This window comes from Corapipo altera, unplaced genomic scaffold, assembly GCF_003945725.1.
Source record: "Corapipo altera isolate COAL_440 unplaced genomic scaffold, ASM394572v1 81, whole genome shotgun sequence".
Taxonomy (NCBI): domain Eukaryota; kingdom Metazoa; phylum Chordata; class Aves; order Passeriformes; family Pipridae; genus Corapipo; species Corapipo altera.
In genome coordinates this window covers 497,834-517,902 of record NW_020884987.1, presented here as the reverse complement: position 1 = coordinate 517,902, position 20,069 = coordinate 497,834, and the positions used below count along the sequence as shown (strand labels likewise).

The window sequence follows — 20,069 nt, the reverse complement described above, 5'->3', positions numbered from 1 at the left end:
AAAGTTGGTGGGTACCTTGGCACCTTCTGTACCAGCAGGACCTGGCCCACCTCTTGTTCCAGGAGGTCCTGGGGGACCCTGTGCACCACGTTCACCTGGGATACCGTTTTCACCCTGTGACAAAGAAATGCATTATTCTTTGTTTTCAGGCTCATGCTGTGTTAATTCTTTCATGTAATTGAGAAAAGTTGCTTTATTATTTACCTTAGGGCCTGGGAATCCGGGTCCTCCAACATCACCTTTTGGCCCCTGGTTACGAGAAAATAAGTGTAAGTTATCCATGCACTTGGTAAATCTCCATTATGGTTGACATCCTGTTTCTCCCCTCTATTATCACTAAAATCAGACTTCTCTGCTCTGAATAGAACTTAGAACTGACTGAATTTGGAAATGTAATATAGGAAAAATATCTCATTAAATAAAAGGAATCACTACTTACTGGTTCTCCAGGCTTCCCGTTTTCTCCAGCTGGTCCTGGTCCACCAGGCAATCCCTATGTGAAGGAACAATGTTATCCATGTTACATAGATAAATTATGCATTTTCCATCTTGTAATTTTTTTTTTTGACTCAAAGATGTGTACTTAAATCATTCCAATCCTTTACAAAGGCAGAGGTGCCAATTTGATAGCTAAATTAACCACCCAGCCTGCAATTATGATATACGAAGTAATAACTTTTGTCAAGTGGATGATCTGTCTTACTTCAAAATATGATGACATGCACTGCAATATAAATGTTAAGATGCCTTTATTATCTTTTTACTTCTGTGTGTTTTAATGTATTGAAAGAAATCAGAAAGCAATAAACACACAGCACCTGGAGGCCGGGTGGGCCTGCTGGTCCTGGTTCTCCTCTGTCCCCAGAAGCACCCTAGAATCAAACAAATGAGAAAAAAAACCCCATGAACTTGTCTGACAACATTTCAACAGCACCTCTAATCTATGCCTTCATTTCATGATCTGATGATGACTTTGCATAATCCCAAAGACTAATGGACCTTGGTGTTCTGGTATTTTCTCTTCTCACTCCAACTGTTAGATGTGATTCCCCAGACACATTTTTGCTTGGTAATAGTTGATATACACATTAAAGGGAGACATGCTTCAGTTTGAAAAGGTGGTAGATCTCTGAGAGCTCTTAAATTCACTTTTCATTTCAATCTGTGCCAGGTGTACCTGACTCAAGTTTATCCTACTGATGTTTTGAGTATTAATTCAATAAAATAATGGCAAATAAGAGTTCTTCTATTTGTTTTCATAAAAGGAGATTTCTATATATCATTAAAAATATTTTCCTTCCCCTAAAGTCACAGTGTCAACCTGTAGATGCCAAACCCCCTCGGCAATAATTGATCATCGTCTCATACAGGGCCACCACACTTACAGTAGGTCCTGGAGGACCTGGGAGGCCAACATCACCATTCTTCCCAGCAGGACCCTGTACAAAGACAAAATTAGGCCATGGTTAGGGCCTAATAAGACTCATCAAATTATTATTCATATTATGCCATTTTTAAATTGTCATATTATGTAATTATTAAATTATCATATTATGAAACAAAATGTTGACAAAACTTACAGGTGTTCCAGGTGGTCCACCAGGGCCTCTTTCTCCATTCTTACCCGGTGCACCCTTACAAAAGAGAGAGATCACATTTGAAGTACTTGTTCTGGTCAGTAGACAACAACCTGAAGCCACAGCATGAGATAGCCCCAGTATGGAACAATTTATTTTAACATTTGACTGATCAAGCATCAGAACAGAAGAAGTGGAGAAATCCCACTCACCTCATTGCCCTTAGGACCTGGGAAACCCATTACACCTGGTTGGCCACGTGGGCCTGGAGGGCCAGGGGGACCAGCACGTCCAGATTCACCCTGACTGCCCTGGGATAAGGAGAAAAGAAAGGAAGTCATGGCATCTCTCAGGTGAAATAAAGGAATAACCATCAAAGGGAGAGTGAGGGTGAGACACTGTGGTTCAAAACTTAAATATGTTTTGTATTTCAACTCATCTCCTGTATACTCCATATTTTAACTACTAAATGACAGGATTTACAGACTGTTATTACAATGGTAGTTAAAACAAACAAGAAAGGAGACAATTAATCTGACTGTGATAACAACCTGTCATGTAGATACCGTGGGATGAAGGTAAGGTCAAGTAGGAGGACTAGCATAAAATATTTGCACAGTGTACATACGGGAGGGCCAGGTTTCCCATCACTTCCAGGGCTTCCTGGAATTCCAGGCAAACCCTGCAATTGAAGAAAAAAAAGTGTTACACTTTGGTTTAAAATGCAGAGTATGTTTCAACACATAAATATATAGAAACTACTTGTTTGGTTTAATCCTCTTTAATAAAGATTAAAAGTCCTCCCATTTCTCCCATCGCATGAAGGGGAAAAATGGAGAAGGCTAAAATATTTTTTCATTATGGGTTTACTGCTTTTCCTGAGGGGCACTGGATATGAACAAGACATGGCACGTTAATCAGCAAGCACAAAAAATGTATTCTTTCATTATTTGGGAAGAAAACTAATTTCAGATGGTAAAAAATCAAGTAATGAAACAATTCTGACTATGTACCTCTACCTAAAAGCAGCACAATTTATAACACTTTTTTATTAACTTATTTTTCTACATATTATTTTTGCTGCATTTTAAATAATTCATTTTCACTTCCAATAAAATCTTGTTTGGCTCCCAGCAGCCTGCAGTTGGGCTTTTGAACTTCAATATATTTGTTGTCAGCAGTTGTTAATTTTTGGCCTAGTTCACAGAACGCTGTTCCATTGTTCTATGAACACTTACATATTTTTACATCCTGTGAGTATCACTTGTGAGACCATCTCCGAAAATCTTTGAAAGCCTGACCAACAGCTTATTTGCTTTAATTGCAAACAAGCAACAAATGTAAGACTTGGCTATACTGAAATATATAAACGGATATATAATTTAACTGTTTAAACATTAAGGTCTATTTAAATAATAATTCAAATATAAATGTATTTAAATAAAAACGCCTCAATCGTATCAGCTCAGATGAGTCATCCTTGATAGAGGTTCTCTCTCTTTCTTGGAGATGTCCTGTCTTACTCTCATTCCTGGAAGACCTGGGCCTCCATCTTGTCCGCGCTCTCCTGCAGGTCCACTGGGGCCAGGGGGACCTGGGCTCCCACGCTCCCCTGCGGGACCCTAAAAAAGAGATGTGGGAAGTCACAGCAAGGAAACCAGCACCCTATTGAATCCGGAATTCTCTGTTCAAAATCACGTGGATTCTCTGAAAGCTTGGAGGGTTTTTTTTGGGGGGGAAGATTTATACCTTTTCACCTGGAAGTCCGTTGCTACCGGGCAAGCCACGGAATCCGGGGGAGCCCTACCAAATAAAAGAACAGACTGTGGATCACAGGCAATGTGGCATAAGTAATGGGAAAATGGGTTTTTCTTCTAAACTATTTACTATTAGACACATTGTTATGAAAATTAATGAAAAGAAAAAGATGGAAGTGGCATTTTACTGCAGTAAGAAGGATACAGATTATTTTCTCTTTGGTTATAACCCTCTTGTTGAAATTATAGTCCACCCATTATTATTTTAACTGGCTCTGCATCATTATTTATGAGTTTTCTAAAGTAATAAAAAAAAATAAATGTCATATTCAGTATCGAACAATTATACATTATATCCTCTAATTCAATACTGAGAAGAGCTCTAGTTTATTGTTTTAGTATTTGCACTCACTACTATCTTCATTGCTTACAAAAATTTTTAATTGTAAAATTTAATTTGTACCCCATTTATGTATTTAGTATGATTAATTTGTTTGCTGTGCATCTTTGATTTCTCATAGCTTCAAGCAAATATTGCAATCAATTATTAAGTTAGGAGTTATAAATAGATTAGCACAACTTTGCTGATGGTTCAGATGGGAACAGAAATCTAAAATCTGTAATGATGTTGTTATTTATTTTGTTAAATAAATTAATTCAGAGATTCCTTTGTGAGAGTGTCTTCAGAACACTATTGAATCTACTAGCTAAAAAGACTGTTTACAGTAAAGATATTATAACATAAAAGATATCCTGACAATATTGCTGCTATAGATATTTAAGATGTATTGACAATAGAGATGTTGACATAAAGACGTATCTTGAAGGTGGAAGAATTTGCATTAATTTCGCTTTCCAGAGTTGAAATTTTTGTAATTGTTTATTTTTGTTAACTGAGAAGTAATTTTGAAATTTGTTTTATTTATACCCCCTTGTAGTTCTCAGAGTTTATGATGCTTTTCAGCACAAATCTTTTGATACAACTTCCAGATATATAAGATCACTGCTTCTTCAACATCGAAACCTGAAAGGCATTAATTTATTTCAGGCTGAGATAGATCCAAGTGCTGCAATTCAGAGGAGAAGCTGGATAACAATTCTGCCCAGTTTCATAACCCAGTTTCGCATCTGGAATTTGCCGAGAAGAGACAAGGGCCAAATTTTCTCCTGGAAGTATTTTGAACACCCGAATTTGCTGTCTCTGCCTTAACTCAAAAGGTACTTCATGTGCAGGTGACCTGCAGAACCTTACCCTTTCTCCAGGGGTGCCGGGTACACCATTCTGCCCGGGCTCACCATTGGCACCTCTTTGTCCTGCCTCACCGGGCGGTCCAGGAGCTCCTGGGGTGCCATTCTCACCCTGGCAACGACAAAACCCAAGCCCGCCAGTGAAGGCAGAAGTCTCCAAAAAACCCTAAAAGGGTTTTTTTGTATGGGGAGTGATTCAGAGTTCAGACTTCCTTGGAAGAAGTCTCTGAACGCATTTTAAAATTGCTTACGCGCTCGCCTTTTGGGCCTGGATCTCCTTTTGCACCATCCTTACCGGGGTCTCCCTAAACAAGAGAAAATCCTGTTAAAATGATGGGTAGCAACAGGGTAAAATACTAAGATGCAAAAGTGATACCTTTCAAATTATTGACTCATATTTATTATTTATCAATCTGCACAGAAATTAGCATTCACTGGCTGAACCTGGGTGTGGAAGACACAGGGCTCCTTAAAAATCCAGTGAAGAAAGAAGTGATACAATATTAAACACCACTGAGTAAAATTTTGTGTTTGTTTCTGAGCTATTCCAGACATCGAGTCTTTTGCTCGAAGTCCTTGAGTATTTTCTCTGACAAAGAACTGTGTGTGGTGTAAGGCTGTCAGAAAAGAGTCTGCTGGGGTAAATGGCAGTATAAGAGTAGGTACAACTCACTAGATGTAGTGGACTGTGGACTCAGCCCGTGGGAATTTAAACAGGTTAAATTCGGATTTTAAAACAACAGATTTAGCCCAAGGTAGACTTTTGTAGTGAGTTTCTGAACTGACAGATAATTTAGGAAAAGAAATAAGTATTACTATCCTCTCTATGTGTTTTTTGTATATAGCAATACCTAAATGTGTGAAAGATAAATATATTGTATATTTATAAAAAGTATTGACTATTTTCATTATAAAATAATTTATTAGACAGTCTCAAGTGAATAGAAGTTTAATCATAGAATCATAGAATCATGGAATCAGCTGGGTTGGAAGGGACCTCCGAGATCATCAAGTCCAACCCTTGATCCAGTACTGCCATGGTTCCCAGACCATGGCACTGATGCCACATCTAGTCTTATCTTAAAAACCTCCAGGGATGGAGAATTCACCACTTCCCTGGGCAGCCCATTCCCTTTCTGTAAAGAATTTCTTCCTAATGTTTGGTTTTGGTTTTTAATGGTATCAGAGTTACTTCCACCATATTTGCTTGTACCACCAGTGTAACAAATATTAGTTACTCACCGGACTGCCTTTTGCTCCAGGGTTTCCACTTGTACCTGGTGGACCAGGAAGACCACGGCCTCCTGGCAGACCAGGAGCACCAGGAATACCAGAAGGTCCCTACAGAGAGTGAACAGCAAACCGGGATGAAGAGAGCATGGCAATATTGGACTCTATCCAGTCCAAATGGTGACCCTCACCAACACAGTGCAGCAAAAGGTAGTGATATGAACAGTACCCACCATTTCACCCTTGCCTCCAGGGCTTCCAGCCCTTCCAGGAGGGCCCTGTAAAAAGAAATGTATTAATAAATAATGCTACTCCCCTAGGACTGAGCCAAAGGGTTTGCAGGGCTTTGTGAAGAGCAGATGACAACAACCCCTCTCAGGTCCCATGTGGTGTTTATGTACCTGAGGCCCGGGTGGCCCAGCATTACCCTGAGGACCAGGTTCTCCTCTCTCTCCAGGACTACCACTAGAACCAGCAGGACCAGGAGGACCAGCTTCACCCTATGGAAAAAAAAGCAAAATGAGAAAATGAATGCATTTTAAACTTGGGCAATCAGTATTGGCTTCATGGTGTCTTCCTCTATCTGTGGCATCTCTGACCTGGGAAGAAGATTGCCACAGTCACCTCCTGAGTGCAAGGGACAAATCAGACAGTGCCCGCAGTGCTGAGGCACATGGTACCCAGGTACTCCAGCCAGTAAATGCTGCACAACTCCTGAAGTTGTGGGATGTTCCCTTCAGTCCCTGTCTTAACACAGCACAGAACACAGGGCCTACTGCTTGAAGGTGTTTTGGAGTGAGCATTCGTGAAGATGATGGGCATAGGGTTTGTCTCATGCTACATATGAAAAAACATCAGTTCTAGGCTTGCAAACACTGTAATAGCAGCCAGAAAAATGAGGCCTCATAAAATATTATGTACAGTGACATAAGGTGTATAATTATAGAAAGGACCAAATCCCATGCATCTTTAGCTGAATACCTTAAAACCTGGAGAGCCTGGAAATCCTGCAGTTCCAGGGGGACCTGGGGGACCCTTAAAAATGAAAGAAATACTATTAATGCAAAAGGTAAAAGCCATATGGAATTAATCTTAAGTTAAAAAAGAAATATCTGATTATGGGATTTTCCTCTGAGTAGGGAAACACCTGGCAAAATAGAAAATACAAATCATGCTGTGAAAGATGAAGTTTGGCTAGTCCTAAAGTATCACACCTACACCTTGGTAACTCTGACATTTACATGTTCAGCTAAATTTCTGTGTTTTAGATTTAAAACCATGAAATCTATCATTGCAAAGATTAAGTTATAAAAATGTTCAAAATCTTTTCTAATTATAAAAAAGGTGTAGGAAGGGTAAAAAAACAATATAGCTGTCACATTTATAAGTAGACATGCTCAGGTTTCTAGGCAGATGATGAAGAAAAAATTTTTTCCCACCTTGGACAGCTAATTTAAATGTATTTAATAAGACTATTCACAACTTGATCTACATAGAGGAAAGCAATTCTACCTATCTGTATGTTCTCTGAGAATAATCTGGTTCTGGATTTTTGCATTTTCCTGATTTGCAGTGTTAAAACTCTCCTATTGCACTCTAAGTGCTTCAAGTATCTTAACCAACACAGTTATGAAATATAATTAAAATAAAATGGTCATTCTTAAACCAGTGCACTGCAGAACACCAGCTAGAAGTAACTAGAATAAAGCAACACAAATACTTAAAGTCAAACATCCGTGAGTTGTCTTACAGGTGGGCCTGCTGCTCCTGGAGATCCGTCTTTGCCATGGGCACCCTACAGAAAGAAGAGAGGTGTTGAGTACAGAGCACAGAACCCACATGCTTTTATGTCCGTGACTCAGAAACCATGTTCTCGTGTCTGTACATTCCCATCTAGTTGATCAAGACCTGAGGATTCCTCAACTGAGAAATCTCAAAATAATAATTAAATAAATACTTTGTGAAGAAATGTCCAACACTTCACATGACTTGTACGGTAATGATGAGACAGTAAGATGCAAAAATATATTCTTACTACTTTTCTTAAGGAAATGGTGGCATCATCTCTATGAATAAATAAGATCGCAGTACATGCGTATTTCAAAGTAACAGTCCTAATTCACATAAAAGACTAAAATTTCACTCCAAAAACCTAATAAACAGTGGTATGATTTAAATCCTGTTACCTGTCTTCCAGACATATTAGACCAGGTCCTCTACTCAGGTTATGTAGTGTTTGTGCAAACAAGTTGCTGGTTATTATATGTTAACTATGCTTTGTTGATTGTGTTGAATGCTATGAATTCCTTCAGAGCAAGTGATGTACTCCCTAATCCCATTCAAAGAGGAATTTTGTCTTTTTCCCACAGGTTACTTCTGAGATTGCTTTTTTTCCTCTCTCTGACTTCTCCTGCTGCCCTTTGCTTCCACTCCTCCTTCCTTTTGCTCTTGGCTGAACCTGAGCATATGCTGAAACATAGAACTCTCCCTCAAGGTGTAATCAAGTCATTTAAAAAAAGGAAACACAAAATAAGATGGTGAACAGGTTGTGAGTTAGAATTGTTACATTTTTTGTTGGGGACCAGAAAGCTTTCATGATTTTACAGATGCCATATCGTTTTTTAGCCCTTTGCATTACAACTATTACAAGGAAAGCTATGAAGTAGGGAATTCTCAGCATATTGAATCCAAATATGCTGCCTCTGAGTGAGAACAACAGCTGCAATTACTCACAGGGCCACCAGGATTCCCAGGTCTTCCTCTTTCACCAGCTGGACCTCTTGGTCCCTAGAAAACATATGAAAACAATTCAGTTAAATGGCTTCCAAATTAATATGGCTGAGCAAAGAGACATTGCTCTTATTTGCATATCTCACTATTGTTCAATGCATGTGGTGGGATACTTAAAGTTAAGAGAATGATGAGTAACTCGGGTAACACGTAAACACTTCAGGATGCACATACTTACTGGCTGGCCTGGTGCTCCATTTACTCCAGGAAGACCAGTTTCACCCTGTTATGGAAACAAAACACCAATGACAGAATGAACTTTGGTGAGAACACTTTTTGGTTTATTCTAGAGGAAGAGACACAAAACAAGACACCCCAATCCGTTGCCCCTTTCTGCATCAAGCTGAGTGTCCTCAGAGGGAACTGCGGTCTGAAAGGTCTGAGAAGTCTAAACAAGTGCCAAAACGAAATACTAAAGAGGAAAAAAAAATCAGTAAGACTCAGTCCTTTAAGTATTATGCAACAAAGTTAGATGATCCAGCCATGTCCTTCACATTGTAATCTCATGTTTATTATGACTAGACAACTGGGACATGATGTGGTTCAGGAAGTCTAACTCATTTGGAACGATTCTTATTCTCTTCATAGAGAAATTAAATGGGTTTCTTTAATGTTAACTGGATTTTTATAACTGTTTGAGAGGCAAAGTACAGCTGTACAACGAATGATGGAGGTCATTAATCTACCTACTACAAAGATGACCCTCTAGGATTTTACCTTTGGACCAGGAGCACCACTGTCACCTTTGGCACCATCTTTTCCATCAAAACCCTGTGGGAAAGTAAAACCATATCTGTGAACAGTATTCCTGCTGCATTCTGTAAAACTTGGTTCCTCTTGGCAAAATATTAAGCCCCCAAAAGAGGCATATTTTGGATAATGAATGCTATCAGCTATTGGAACACTTTTTGGCATTTGGGGTGAAGCTCTGCAATTGAGGTAACTAGACAAAATTTAAGTATTTGTTACAGAAGGTCAGATCCCATTGTTAAGAAATTTGCCTTTAATTCTAGGATTCAATCTCTTTAAACTGATGACTGAAAGAGTACAACCATACAACACCATAATTCAAGTGGTTTACTTACTCGTTGACCTTTCATCCCAGGCATCCCAGGCATCCCAGGGATTCCCTTGTGACCCTAAACACATAAATACAGAAGTGTAATAAATCATGTATTTACTGTACTAAGGGCACAAACCAGTTTTCACTGTGAGTCATGTTCACTTGACTAACTTAAAGTGGGGGAAAAAAACCCTTTTGATTAGAAAACTGTTGTTAGTGGGGGCTGTTCCATACCGGTAATCCAGGGAATCCACGGTCTCCATTTCTGCCTGGTCTTCCTGGTTCTCCCTATTGAAAGAAAGTAATTTTTTTTTTTTTTTTAGTGCTTACTATTGTTTTAGTTACTGGCAAAGCAGCAGTTCTAGAAGATCAAGGTGAGTCAGAATAAGCAGGTGAAGCTTCTACCAAAGACAGTGGGAAAAATCATAGCGGGGTGACAGTTCACTGCTTTCTGAAAAACAAGTGCCAGGATTTAAAAACTCAATTTTAAACAAGATTTCAGTTAACATCTAAGTTATTCCAAGACAAACTTTAGAAAGAGATGATCCCGGAAAACTTATTTTTCGCGTGAAGTACTCAAAGTGGACAAAATATTTATCTTTTTGTCTTGCCTGGTACTATACCTATTCAGGGCTGCCAGGTGTGATACAAAACGTGGTGTTAGTGACTAGACCTCTCAAAGGAAGATTTAAGGGGAGCAGGAAACTACCACTACTGTCTGATTTTTTTTTATAACTGCTAATTTATTTTGCACCAGATCAAAGTGTTATTTTTTATGCTCATGTTTTCTCTCTCTTTTTTTAATTATATCAATCAAATTGCCTACTAAAACCAAAACATTTTTTAATGCATAGTTAGACTTAACGTAAGGCAAATCCAGTGTCTTACAGTCATGTTGTCAAATGCAGAAATGAGATGTTAAAAATTCTGAAATGCAATGGTATCAATGTGCTTTGCTGTCTTAACCATTTAATTAACATTTTTCCCTTCCCATTTATTAATAAATGGGTGAATAATAGTGAACTTACATCTTTCCCAGGTGGACCAACTGGGCCTATCATTCCAACGGGGCCTGGAGGACCCTGTAAAAGAATAAAAAATATTAAGTCTTTTTCAAAGTAAAAATGCATTCGGCATCATAAAGTACTTGTATATTTGAAATACATTATAGTAAACAGACAGGATGAACTGTCTGTTCAATCCACTTCAGTGATGACACTGTTTCATGCTTGTAAGATCACGCCTTTAGCATATAAGTGATACAAAATGTATACGTACAGGAGGGCCAGGTTGTCCTGGTTCTCCAGGGGAACCTTGGTATCCAGCAGAGCCCTATAATGCAGCAAAAAACCCAGTTAAGATGTGAGCAATTACATGCACCATTTCATGGTGCTGTTACACTTTATAATCACATAATAGTAAGGAGAATTGTAGTCAGAATGGTCAACAAATGACCAAAGGTCAATTTAGCAGAACCAAGCAGAACCTGCCTCCGTGAAATCAGAAACAAAACTGCTCCTCTAACAGGAGATGGATGTCAAAAAACCAGACCCTTTGTGTGTTCGCTGAATGTTTATCAGGATTCCCACTCTCCTTTACCTCCTGTTCAGCTTTTTGTATGGGTAAACATTTGGGGTTGTTAACGGGATGACAGGCAGTGGCACATCTTAAAACTGCCTTGGCTGAGACCCCACAGACTTGCAGAGGGCTCAGGGGTACACATGGACTTAAGCAAGCACTTGAGTCTTGGTGAGGCATAGAGGGTACAGCCCAATCAATGGAGGATGACATTTAGCCATAAAATTCTTCAGCATAATATCTAGATTTACTGGTTGAAAAGATACTTAATATTTATGACAGAGAAAAGGAGAGGCTCATATAAATGATGTAAGGTGATTATGAAAAGATTAATTGTACTTACAGGGGGACCTGCATGACCAGGTGGGCCAGGGGGGCCACTGGGCCCAGGGGGTCCTGGAAAGCCACTCTATAGTGTAGATTAAAAAATAGTAGTTATATTAATGTATATAACTGTAAAGCTTAATGCAGTTGTAATAGTCATCAATACCTGTGAAATAAATTTTTACATGTTAGAACAGAGAAAAATTCACAGTGACCTGTGCCAGTCAAAAAGTGCAGTAGAAAAGAGGCAGCATTATATATACACGTTGCTAAAGAAATACACTGTCTTGTAGCTACAGTCCCTTCAGAAAAGGCTTCACTGGGTTTCTCCTTGCAAGTTTAACTGACATACTCCACAAGCTATTTTCACAGTTGCAATTCCTGCTTTTTGAGTCACTATGCCCCTCCTTGAGACACCTAGCAGGATGCTCACAGCTCAACTTGTCAGCTGCCTGAAGGGCAACGGTAGATAACTGGAACTCCTAATTTGTTAAACAGAATAAATGCGTGTCAGCTTCTCTGCCATGTAACTGAGCTTTACTAGCCTAACACTACAGATTTCTCAGGACTTGAGGGTATACTGAATTAAGGCCATATTTTTGTTACTGCTAGTAAGGCAAGCATTTCCACCAGTGAAATCTTTTCTAAACTTTAACAGTACTAAGTCATAAGAAAGAAAGTTAGTCTTAGACTAACTAAACCCTCAGTATTTCTACTTCCTGTAACAACAACCACAAAAGCATTTGATGCTGCAAAACATAAAACATTTGAAAGTTAGCACAGTGGTCTACTGCTGCTGTATGGGGTTCTTCAAAAAAAGTTATTGTCAAATTAAACTCTTCATTTGTTTCATAAAGCCAAAAGAGTTACATATGTGAATTATAAGAGAATCACTGTGTGCTGCAGTACTGGCAATATATCCCATAGTTTAATTATCCACATAATGTGTGTTTCATGGGATATTGTCGTATTGTGTCAGAATAGGTCACTTGTTACTGGTGTTACATGAACCTAATTTTCATAATACAAGATCAACAGTGTTGCTATACTATCCTGCCATATGTAGTATAGTATACTACTATACTACAAACATGCTATGTTAATATTAGTCCACAGATTGTCTTTTGCCCAAAAAAAAGTAAGTAATTGTAATATTTACATTTTTTAGGACAAGAAATATACGAGTGGCAGAGCAGTCAGGGTCAGGGAAAGTGGGGTGCCCTTCAATGTGTGAATATAATAAGCAGTCCCTCGTTGTTAATTGTTACAACTCATTTGGTCTAAGTAACTAGAGACTCAAGATGAATTAGAGCCATCAACTCATCAATAGCACCCAATCCATTTGGCTTATGGCTACAAACAAACAAGATATTATTTTTTACAAGCAACACACTGAGGAGATAAACTAATAGTTAGGGGTGACACGTGTCTGCTGACAGCATCTCCAGGCAGTGAACAAATGACCATATGGAGGATGTGCACTGGTGGAAAGAGACACAGACAGCACATGGAGGTTATATGAGAAAGTCATGAGAAACTGTGATGTAAAGCACAAAATCCATCTGCAAGCAGTGGAAAACCATGGGAAGACAGCAATGGAGAGATGTGTGATAAAGGAAGTACCAGGCATGGTAACCACCCACGGACTATATTTGTGCTATTTTTTTTTCATAATTCTTTCAAATTATTTCAGTTTGGATACTTATTCAAACTAAGTATTTAAGTTAAAAATTGATAAATTTATAAAATACTAAAGGATTTATCCTATGTAATGATAATTATAAACATTATTTATTCCTAATGATCTCAGTCACATCTACCTGTAGCTGCTGTTACTTTGCAGTCACATATGCCATGATGCAAAGCAAAAGACCATATGACCTGAAAGCATACAGACAATCCTGAAGACATTCTAGGGTGCCCAATAAAGTAGTTTGATGGAGTTTTTTTTAGTCAAGTCCAGGGATCAGAGCACAAGAAATCACTGATCACTTCCAGGAAAAATGCCAATATAGAGAGGAGTGGCCATAGTTGTTAACTGAGTGTCTTGGTTACCCTGCCTGCTTCAGCACATCCTCTATTAAGACAATAGGTAGTAAAATGCAGATGATTATGATAAGCTGTGGGCAAAACTGTGAGGAGCTGAATATGAATGAATGAATAGATAAATACAAAACCAGACGGCTGAAGAAGACCAATGCATAGATAATCACATTAGCAAATGGAGGAAGCAGAAATAAAGAGATTAAAACAAAGATGAGAAAATAATGAACTATATTTCAGGAAAACCAGCTGTCATGATTAGTAAACTTTACTTCACAAGATGAACCCTGAGAAATAACACATTTACTTGGAAGTGCCTTAATATGTTACAACATGTGATACCCAAACCTTGTTTTGCAGAATTGGACAGAAAATAATGATTATGCTTAATGAAACAGCAGCCAATTTCAAATAATAACAATTCACAACATCCTCTATATAGCAGATTGCCTGAATCAAGAACACTTCATGGTGAATATCTCTAAAGTCCAGTGCCTAAAAGGAAAATCATAAGGTGCAACATTCAGATTTATTTTATATGGGAAGTATAGCTCAGGCACAACTCTTTCAGGCAATCCATGATTTTTGTCACTCAAAAAACCTGTGAAAAGCTTATGCAGATACAGCATCCTTAGTACACAGACTGAATAGCTGTGGGTAAAAAACCAGCTATTGTAAAAAGAAAAAGTGAAAAGATTTTGACTTCTGGGACGAAAAAAAAAGGTTTATAAGAGGGTTTATCCACTTTTTATCAAACAAATTTGAATTGTGAAAAAGCAAGTAAGTATGGAGTATCATGCTGAGTAAAGACAGAACGCTGCTGAATGTGTAAAGGAAGATACAGGGCAGTGGAAAAGGTAAAAAGGTTGTGGAAGGAAGGGAAGCAATTAGTGGAAGAACATGAAGCAGATAAATGAGGAAGGTATGCAAGGGAGAAAGGATAAATGTTTAAATAGTATAATAAAGTGAACCAGAGACAGAGATTAGGAAAAAGAAGGTAAGAAATTGAAGAAAGAAAGTGAACAGCCAAAAAATCCAGATGATCTATATCTAAGTAATATTGCCGACCAAACTGCTGCCTTACATCACATTCAACTTGCAGGCAATAAATAAATGAGAACTTACATTATTAAATTAAAATCAGGATACATACACATCCAAGGCACAATCTACAAGCAGAAATTTTATTCTTTTAAAAAAAGAAAGGACAGAAAAAAGGCTATAGCATCTTACAATGGCCTGTGGGTACATGGGTACACCTGGACCACCAGCCTTCACATCATAGGAGTCATACTGTGGAGAAAAACTCTGTAAAAGAAATAGAGAAGAACAGAAGGGAAAAAAAAAAAGAAAAAAAGAAGAAAAATTGTGATTGCTACAAATAGAGTAAGTCTTATCTTACATTGGTATGGCAAATTTATGGAAATAACTCATTTGTATCTACTGAGTAATACTTGTTTGACATATAGCTGCCATATATTTACATCATCCAAAACAGAAGTACAGCCAATGTCTTCCTTCTGAGGTCATGGTAAAGTTAGCTCCCTAGGCTGGGTGTATCCATTTTTCATCTTGACAGCTGGGCCTCAGCTGAACCAAAAAATTACCATTCTCTCTCCTTTTATTCTTGTTTTATTCCTTTTAAGCTTCTTCTCCCAGTCTCTTTTCTTTTGGACTTAGTTGTCACTCAAGGAAGTTGATGAAATATTTTCTGTTGCACTAAAGAATGCAAATGTTTATTATTATTTTCCTGATTTCTTTTACCTGTGACTAATGAATGACTAATGAATGACTCATTTCATGTTAGCAGACTTAGTTAAATGATATGGCATTAATGCAGTAATGGCACACAAGTGGCTGAACATGCAGGGTTGAATATATGCATTGTTCTGCCTGATATCCCAAACCAGTGTGGACCCAGCTCCTCCGCTGGCCAGGTACAAGACTCCTGTGCTACTGATATCAACTCTCTTGTCAGGATTCAACAGCACATCTTTGGGTGACTAATTCAGCCTTTTATCCTCTCCTGTGTCACCATCTGCCCACCCAAAGCCAGTAGCTCTTGCTGTATTACTGTGGTGTCCATTGAGACTGGTTAACTGATCTATGGGGACCTCTCCCAAAAGCTCTGTCCTGCAGGGGCAATCCCTTTCAGAATTAAATAAAAACAAGACATCTTTCCTCAGTTTCTGGCTTACCTGGGAGTGAAAGTGTACATGCAAGTTATAATCAGTGGCCTATATTCAAAAGTAGCAATTGATTCAACGTGCAGTTTTTGACATCCTGTAAATCCAGGCCCAGTCAATTGCATGGAAGACAATTCCATCTCTTAAAGCACTACAGAACAAATCCAACTGCACAGAAACTTTAGTTACAATATAGTTCTCTTGCTGAACCTTGCCAGCTCTAATAAAGTTCTTTGGTAATCAGAAATGAATTCAAGATTCAGAGCCAGAAGTAAAGAGGGAGCACGACAAATAGGACTTGCATGGCACTTCCTTGCAAGCAGAGGACCTGTGTTTCAGTCTAGTCTCATGGGAATGTTTCTTTATTAAACATGCATTTCATAAAATATAGGAAAGTATGAGAGTTTCCTAACCATTGAGTGGACATACTGCCTCCTACACACTTTTTCTAGTTGGACTCTTTCTGAGTTACACAAGTACTTCAACAGATCTGGCTCCAAAAGTTTAAAAAATAAGATAAGGCAGATATTTGATTGCCCTTCGGGGAAATTTTATAGACAACACCCCCAAAAAACAACAACAGAACTCCACCTACCACTCAGCTCTGTTTTTCAAAGGCATAAATGAGAGATGAAAGCAAAGCGTCTGTGAAGGTGCAAGGGACAGGTGCCTCCAGTATTGCTCTGCATGTTTATGGACAACAATGTAGAAACTGAACATAACAATGACTTACACCTCCACTTATGCTGGGACATGACTGGCAGATCCCGGGAGCCCCGGGAGCTCCAGGACTCCCTGGCTGTCCTGGTGGGCCAGGGGGACCATTTCTGCCTGGAATCCCAGGAGAACCCTGCAAAGACACAAATAGATACAGATGTTGTCACCTGCCTTCAACTGCAAGGGCATCGCAGGACGAATCTTTCCATTTGTAACAGAGCCTGTGTGACTGTGGTGGGAAGGCTCTGTTAGACACAAGATCACAAACAAACATTCAGGGAAGACATAGCACACCAATTGCACACATGGAAACAATTCTTAGTTGCTGGAGCCTTATTGCAACTGGTATTTGATCAAACATGTTAGAAATATTAAGCAGTTCAATTCCTGAATCTAAAATTGATACTGCTAGTGGAGTCATAGATTTTTTTATTTTACTGCTGGGAAGAAGTATAACAAAACATAACAAATGTGACATCATTTGGACCAATCTCTCTGTGTTCTTCCAGTTTAAATTTTTGAGAGTTTTGTTGAACTTAAAGGGATACTTCAAAATAACTATGTAGTACAGTCCTTCAGACAGTGCAGACACCAATAAAAGCTGGATATCTTAGCAGATTGGATAGGATATATAACACTAGAGGAACTGGGTCTGGTTTTGTTCATTTCCTTGCAGAGGAAAAAAAAAAAGATATACTCACAGGGTCTCCTTTGGGGCCTCGGGTAATTACTCCAGGAGTCTAGAAAACAAAAAAAAGAAAAGTAATTAAATAAGATAATAAAAAAAAAATAAAATTACACACATAAACAAGAGCAAAGCACATTTAAACATTTGAATATAGTTTTAGGACATGAATTCCATTTATTCTTATTCAGGATATTTAAAAGCTATGGGGTCTGTGGTCAGTCTGTCTGCGTTTTTTTTTGGCTCATCCATGGAATTACATCTCCTCTTCAGCCAAAAAACCATGACCCTAATAAAGTCAATGGAGCTGTGCTGTTGAGTACAATGGGGACATAAACCACTGTGGAACCCTGTAAGGGACATTTTTCTTGTATCCTTCTCAGTCCCGCATGTTAAGTGTGAGTGTGTAGCTAATTTTGAATTCTCGGATCTACGGTTCCAATTTACTTATTTTTCAATGAGTAATTCAATTACATGTTGCAATCTGGATTTTCAATTTACATACTCAGCTGCTGGTGATAGCAAAGAATATTCAGCTGAAACTATCTTGGAACATTCAAGGTGGCATTTTCTCTCTGCACCATGCAAGGTCAACAGGACAGCTTTCAATGGGCTCATATATCAAAGAGTGAGGCTGGTGGAAGTATTCCACATGTCCTTCATTATCAGGAACCCCAGAACTGATAAAATGAATCTCCAGACACAATGAGAGAGGGACTTGTGCTTAAATCTCCAGTGTGCTTGTATGTACCACTCATTTACACCTCTCAAACTGTTCACTGAGGCAGCTCAGGTAATCCTGGAAGGAGTAGAGTTGAACTAGTGTGGTGAAAATAACACGAGGTGACATCTCATGTTCAGGCAGTTATACTCTAGAGCTGCAGAAATGCATCCCCTCTCTCTTCCATATACACATCTTTTTCACTCTCTTATCCTCTAGACAGGAATCTTCAATGTGTCTGTGGCAACCTCTGTGCTCTAACAGAATCTCATGGGTCTTAAACACGGTTGAAATGTTCAGATAACCTTAGAGCTCAGCACAGCTGGCTCACTCCCTGAAGTGGTCAGTCAGGGGACTTGGCTTGTACCAAGTTCTTGATTTTCCTGAGGTTAAGTTGCTGCAACTGGCTTATATAATGTTGGTGCCTATAAACAAGATGATGATGAGTTAGGGATGTGCAGTTTGAATCACCTTTCCTTTCCAGGGCATTAAGTCAGCAGTAAGTCTGTAAAAGGACATTTACTCTGTGCTGGTGTAGAATTGAGTTGATAAGAAATGCAGACTCTCAGTATGGTGCGGAAATTCTCCAGTTTTCTTTGACTCTGTGCTGGCATTAGTTTCATGGACATAGACTGAGCATGTGGTCAGCAAATAAGGTGTTTACATTATTCCTATGCTTCTCCATAAAATGAAAAATGTAGTGGCTAATTGCTGCCCTCTGTCCCTTTCTACTCTTTTTCTGTGCCTATTGTCTGTGTAAAACTGAGTTGAAAGACTTAATGCTTTCAGCTACATGGCCCGAAGGTCTAACAAGTGTTTTATGAGAGCTGGTACCAATTCTCTGATAAAACATAGAAATATTTTTGAATTAAGCAAAAAAGGTAAAACTCTGTAAGTTCAAACTGGTTTTTAAATTTGATTTGCCAAAATTTGCCCATCCTAGGTATTTGCCTAAAGCCAGAAAGTGGCATTAAAAAGTGTTTAAGAACATCTAAACCAAAATGAACTGAGGTTGACATGGATCAAGAAGGCAACACCACCAAAGAAGCAACATTGAGAATAAACTCACTCTTGGAGATGGTGTTGTTGTGGGCGGACAAACTGGACAGCACTCTCCAAAAGGAATCTCTGGGTTGGGACAGTCCAGCTCCTGGTCATCACAGACGATGTCATCACAGAGAACAGATCCTGAGTCACACACACAGATTTGGCAAGGCTCTGGTTTCCAAACATCCCTGTCAGCGTAAGCCTGCCCAAGATGGGTACATCCTGTGACTGGAAAGACAAAAGAGTGTTTAATGTTATTTCAAATGTTTTTTTTTCCAAATCAAAGATGAATAACATGAAAACTGTAGGACAGTTTGTTTTGTTTACTGCTGTCATACAGTTTATGCACGTGAGGTAAAAGGCTGAATACTCCCCTTCAGACACTGGAAAGGATCTGTTACATTAACTGCAGAGTCTGCTCTGAATGTAGAAACAGACATCAATGGAAACCTCCTGGAGCTGATCCAAAGCCCAATTAAATCTCTGATAATCTTCAGTCTGGAGTAATTTTAGTGTCAGACTGAGTTACTGTCTAATTAGTAATTGAATTCTCTGCTGCAGCTAAAATGTAAACGTGCCAAACCTCTCAAACAAGTGTATGTTGGTCCCCATGTGCCAGTGTGAGCACTTACACATGGAAGAAGCCATCTGGCCAGCTTGTCACTGCATCCTGCATTAACAGCTAACACCAAGGGTTTTCAAAGTGTTTCTTGAAAGTATATGTATGTGACAGATCTAAAAGAATGTTCACATTAATTGCCCAAATGGTTTGCAATTGTTGTGTCATCTGGCCTACTCAAATGTTACAAGTGTCTGTATTTTCAGAAAAAATATTGTTCCTCTGTAATACTCATGGCTTTGTGAATTCCTTCCAACAGCTGTTTTACTAATCAACCATGTTGTACATTATGAATTTGAAGAGATTGACAAAAACCAACTTCAAACATTAAATCTGGGCTTTGTATTTTCTTAGAAAAAAATCATAAACTAGAAAGCTGAGTCATTTAAGAAACCAATATGAAAATAACACTACAAAGTTTTATAAGCTCATTTTTAGTTTTATAGAAGTTATTACAAGTCTCAGATTACACATATAAATATCA

At 38.6% G+C, this 20,069-nt stretch overlaps 1 protein-coding gene across 1 annotated transcript in view; it reads right to left on the bottom strand.

The window, feature by feature from the left end:
- The window catches only part of COL3A1 (collagen type III alpha 1 chain), a 50,592-nt gene that overhangs the window by 13,711 nt on the left and 16,812 nt on the right, over positions 1-20,069 (bottom strand). The window contains exons 2-30 of the mRNA XM_027666166.1: positions 18,989-19,194; positions 17,215-17,253; positions 16,530-16,646; positions 14,844-14,918; positions 11,587-11,652; positions 10,944-10,997; positions 10,694-10,747; positions 9,900-9,953; positions 9,688-9,741; positions 9,320-9,373; positions 8,781-8,825; positions 8,546-8,599; positions 7,563-7,607; positions 6,794-6,847; positions 6,214-6,312; positions 6,046-6,090; positions 5,825-5,923; positions 4,834-4,887; positions 4,587-4,694; positions 3,327-3,380; positions 3,101-3,199; positions 2,206-2,259; positions 1,790-1,888; positions 1,581-1,634; positions 1,386-1,439; positions 819-872; positions 440-493; positions 205-249; positions 16-114 (exon numbers count right to left, since the gene is read on the bottom strand). Of these exons, the coding sequence (XP_027521967.1) occupies positions 16-114; positions 205-249; positions 440-493; positions 819-872; positions 1,386-1,439; positions 1,581-1,634; positions 1,790-1,888; positions 2,206-2,259; positions 3,101-3,199; positions 3,327-3,380; positions 4,587-4,694; positions 4,834-4,887; positions 5,825-5,923; positions 6,046-6,090; positions 6,214-6,312; positions 6,794-6,847; positions 7,563-7,607; positions 8,546-8,599; positions 8,781-8,825; positions 9,320-9,373; positions 9,688-9,741; positions 9,900-9,953; positions 10,694-10,747; positions 10,944-10,997; positions 11,587-11,652; positions 14,844-14,918; positions 16,530-16,646; positions 17,215-17,253; positions 18,989-19,194 (2,042 nt within the window). The remainder of the gene's footprint in view (positions 1-15; positions 115-204; positions 250-439; positions 494-818; positions 873-1,385; positions 1,440-1,580; positions 1,635-1,789; positions 1,889-2,205; positions 2,260-3,100; positions 3,200-3,326; positions 3,381-4,586; positions 4,695-4,833; positions 4,888-5,824; positions 5,924-6,045; positions 6,091-6,213; positions 6,313-6,793; positions 6,848-7,562; positions 7,608-8,545; positions 8,600-8,780; positions 8,826-9,319; positions 9,374-9,687; positions 9,742-9,899; positions 9,954-10,693; positions 10,748-10,943; positions 10,998-11,586; positions 11,653-14,843; positions 14,919-16,529; positions 16,647-17,214; positions 17,254-18,988; positions 19,195-20,069) is intronic.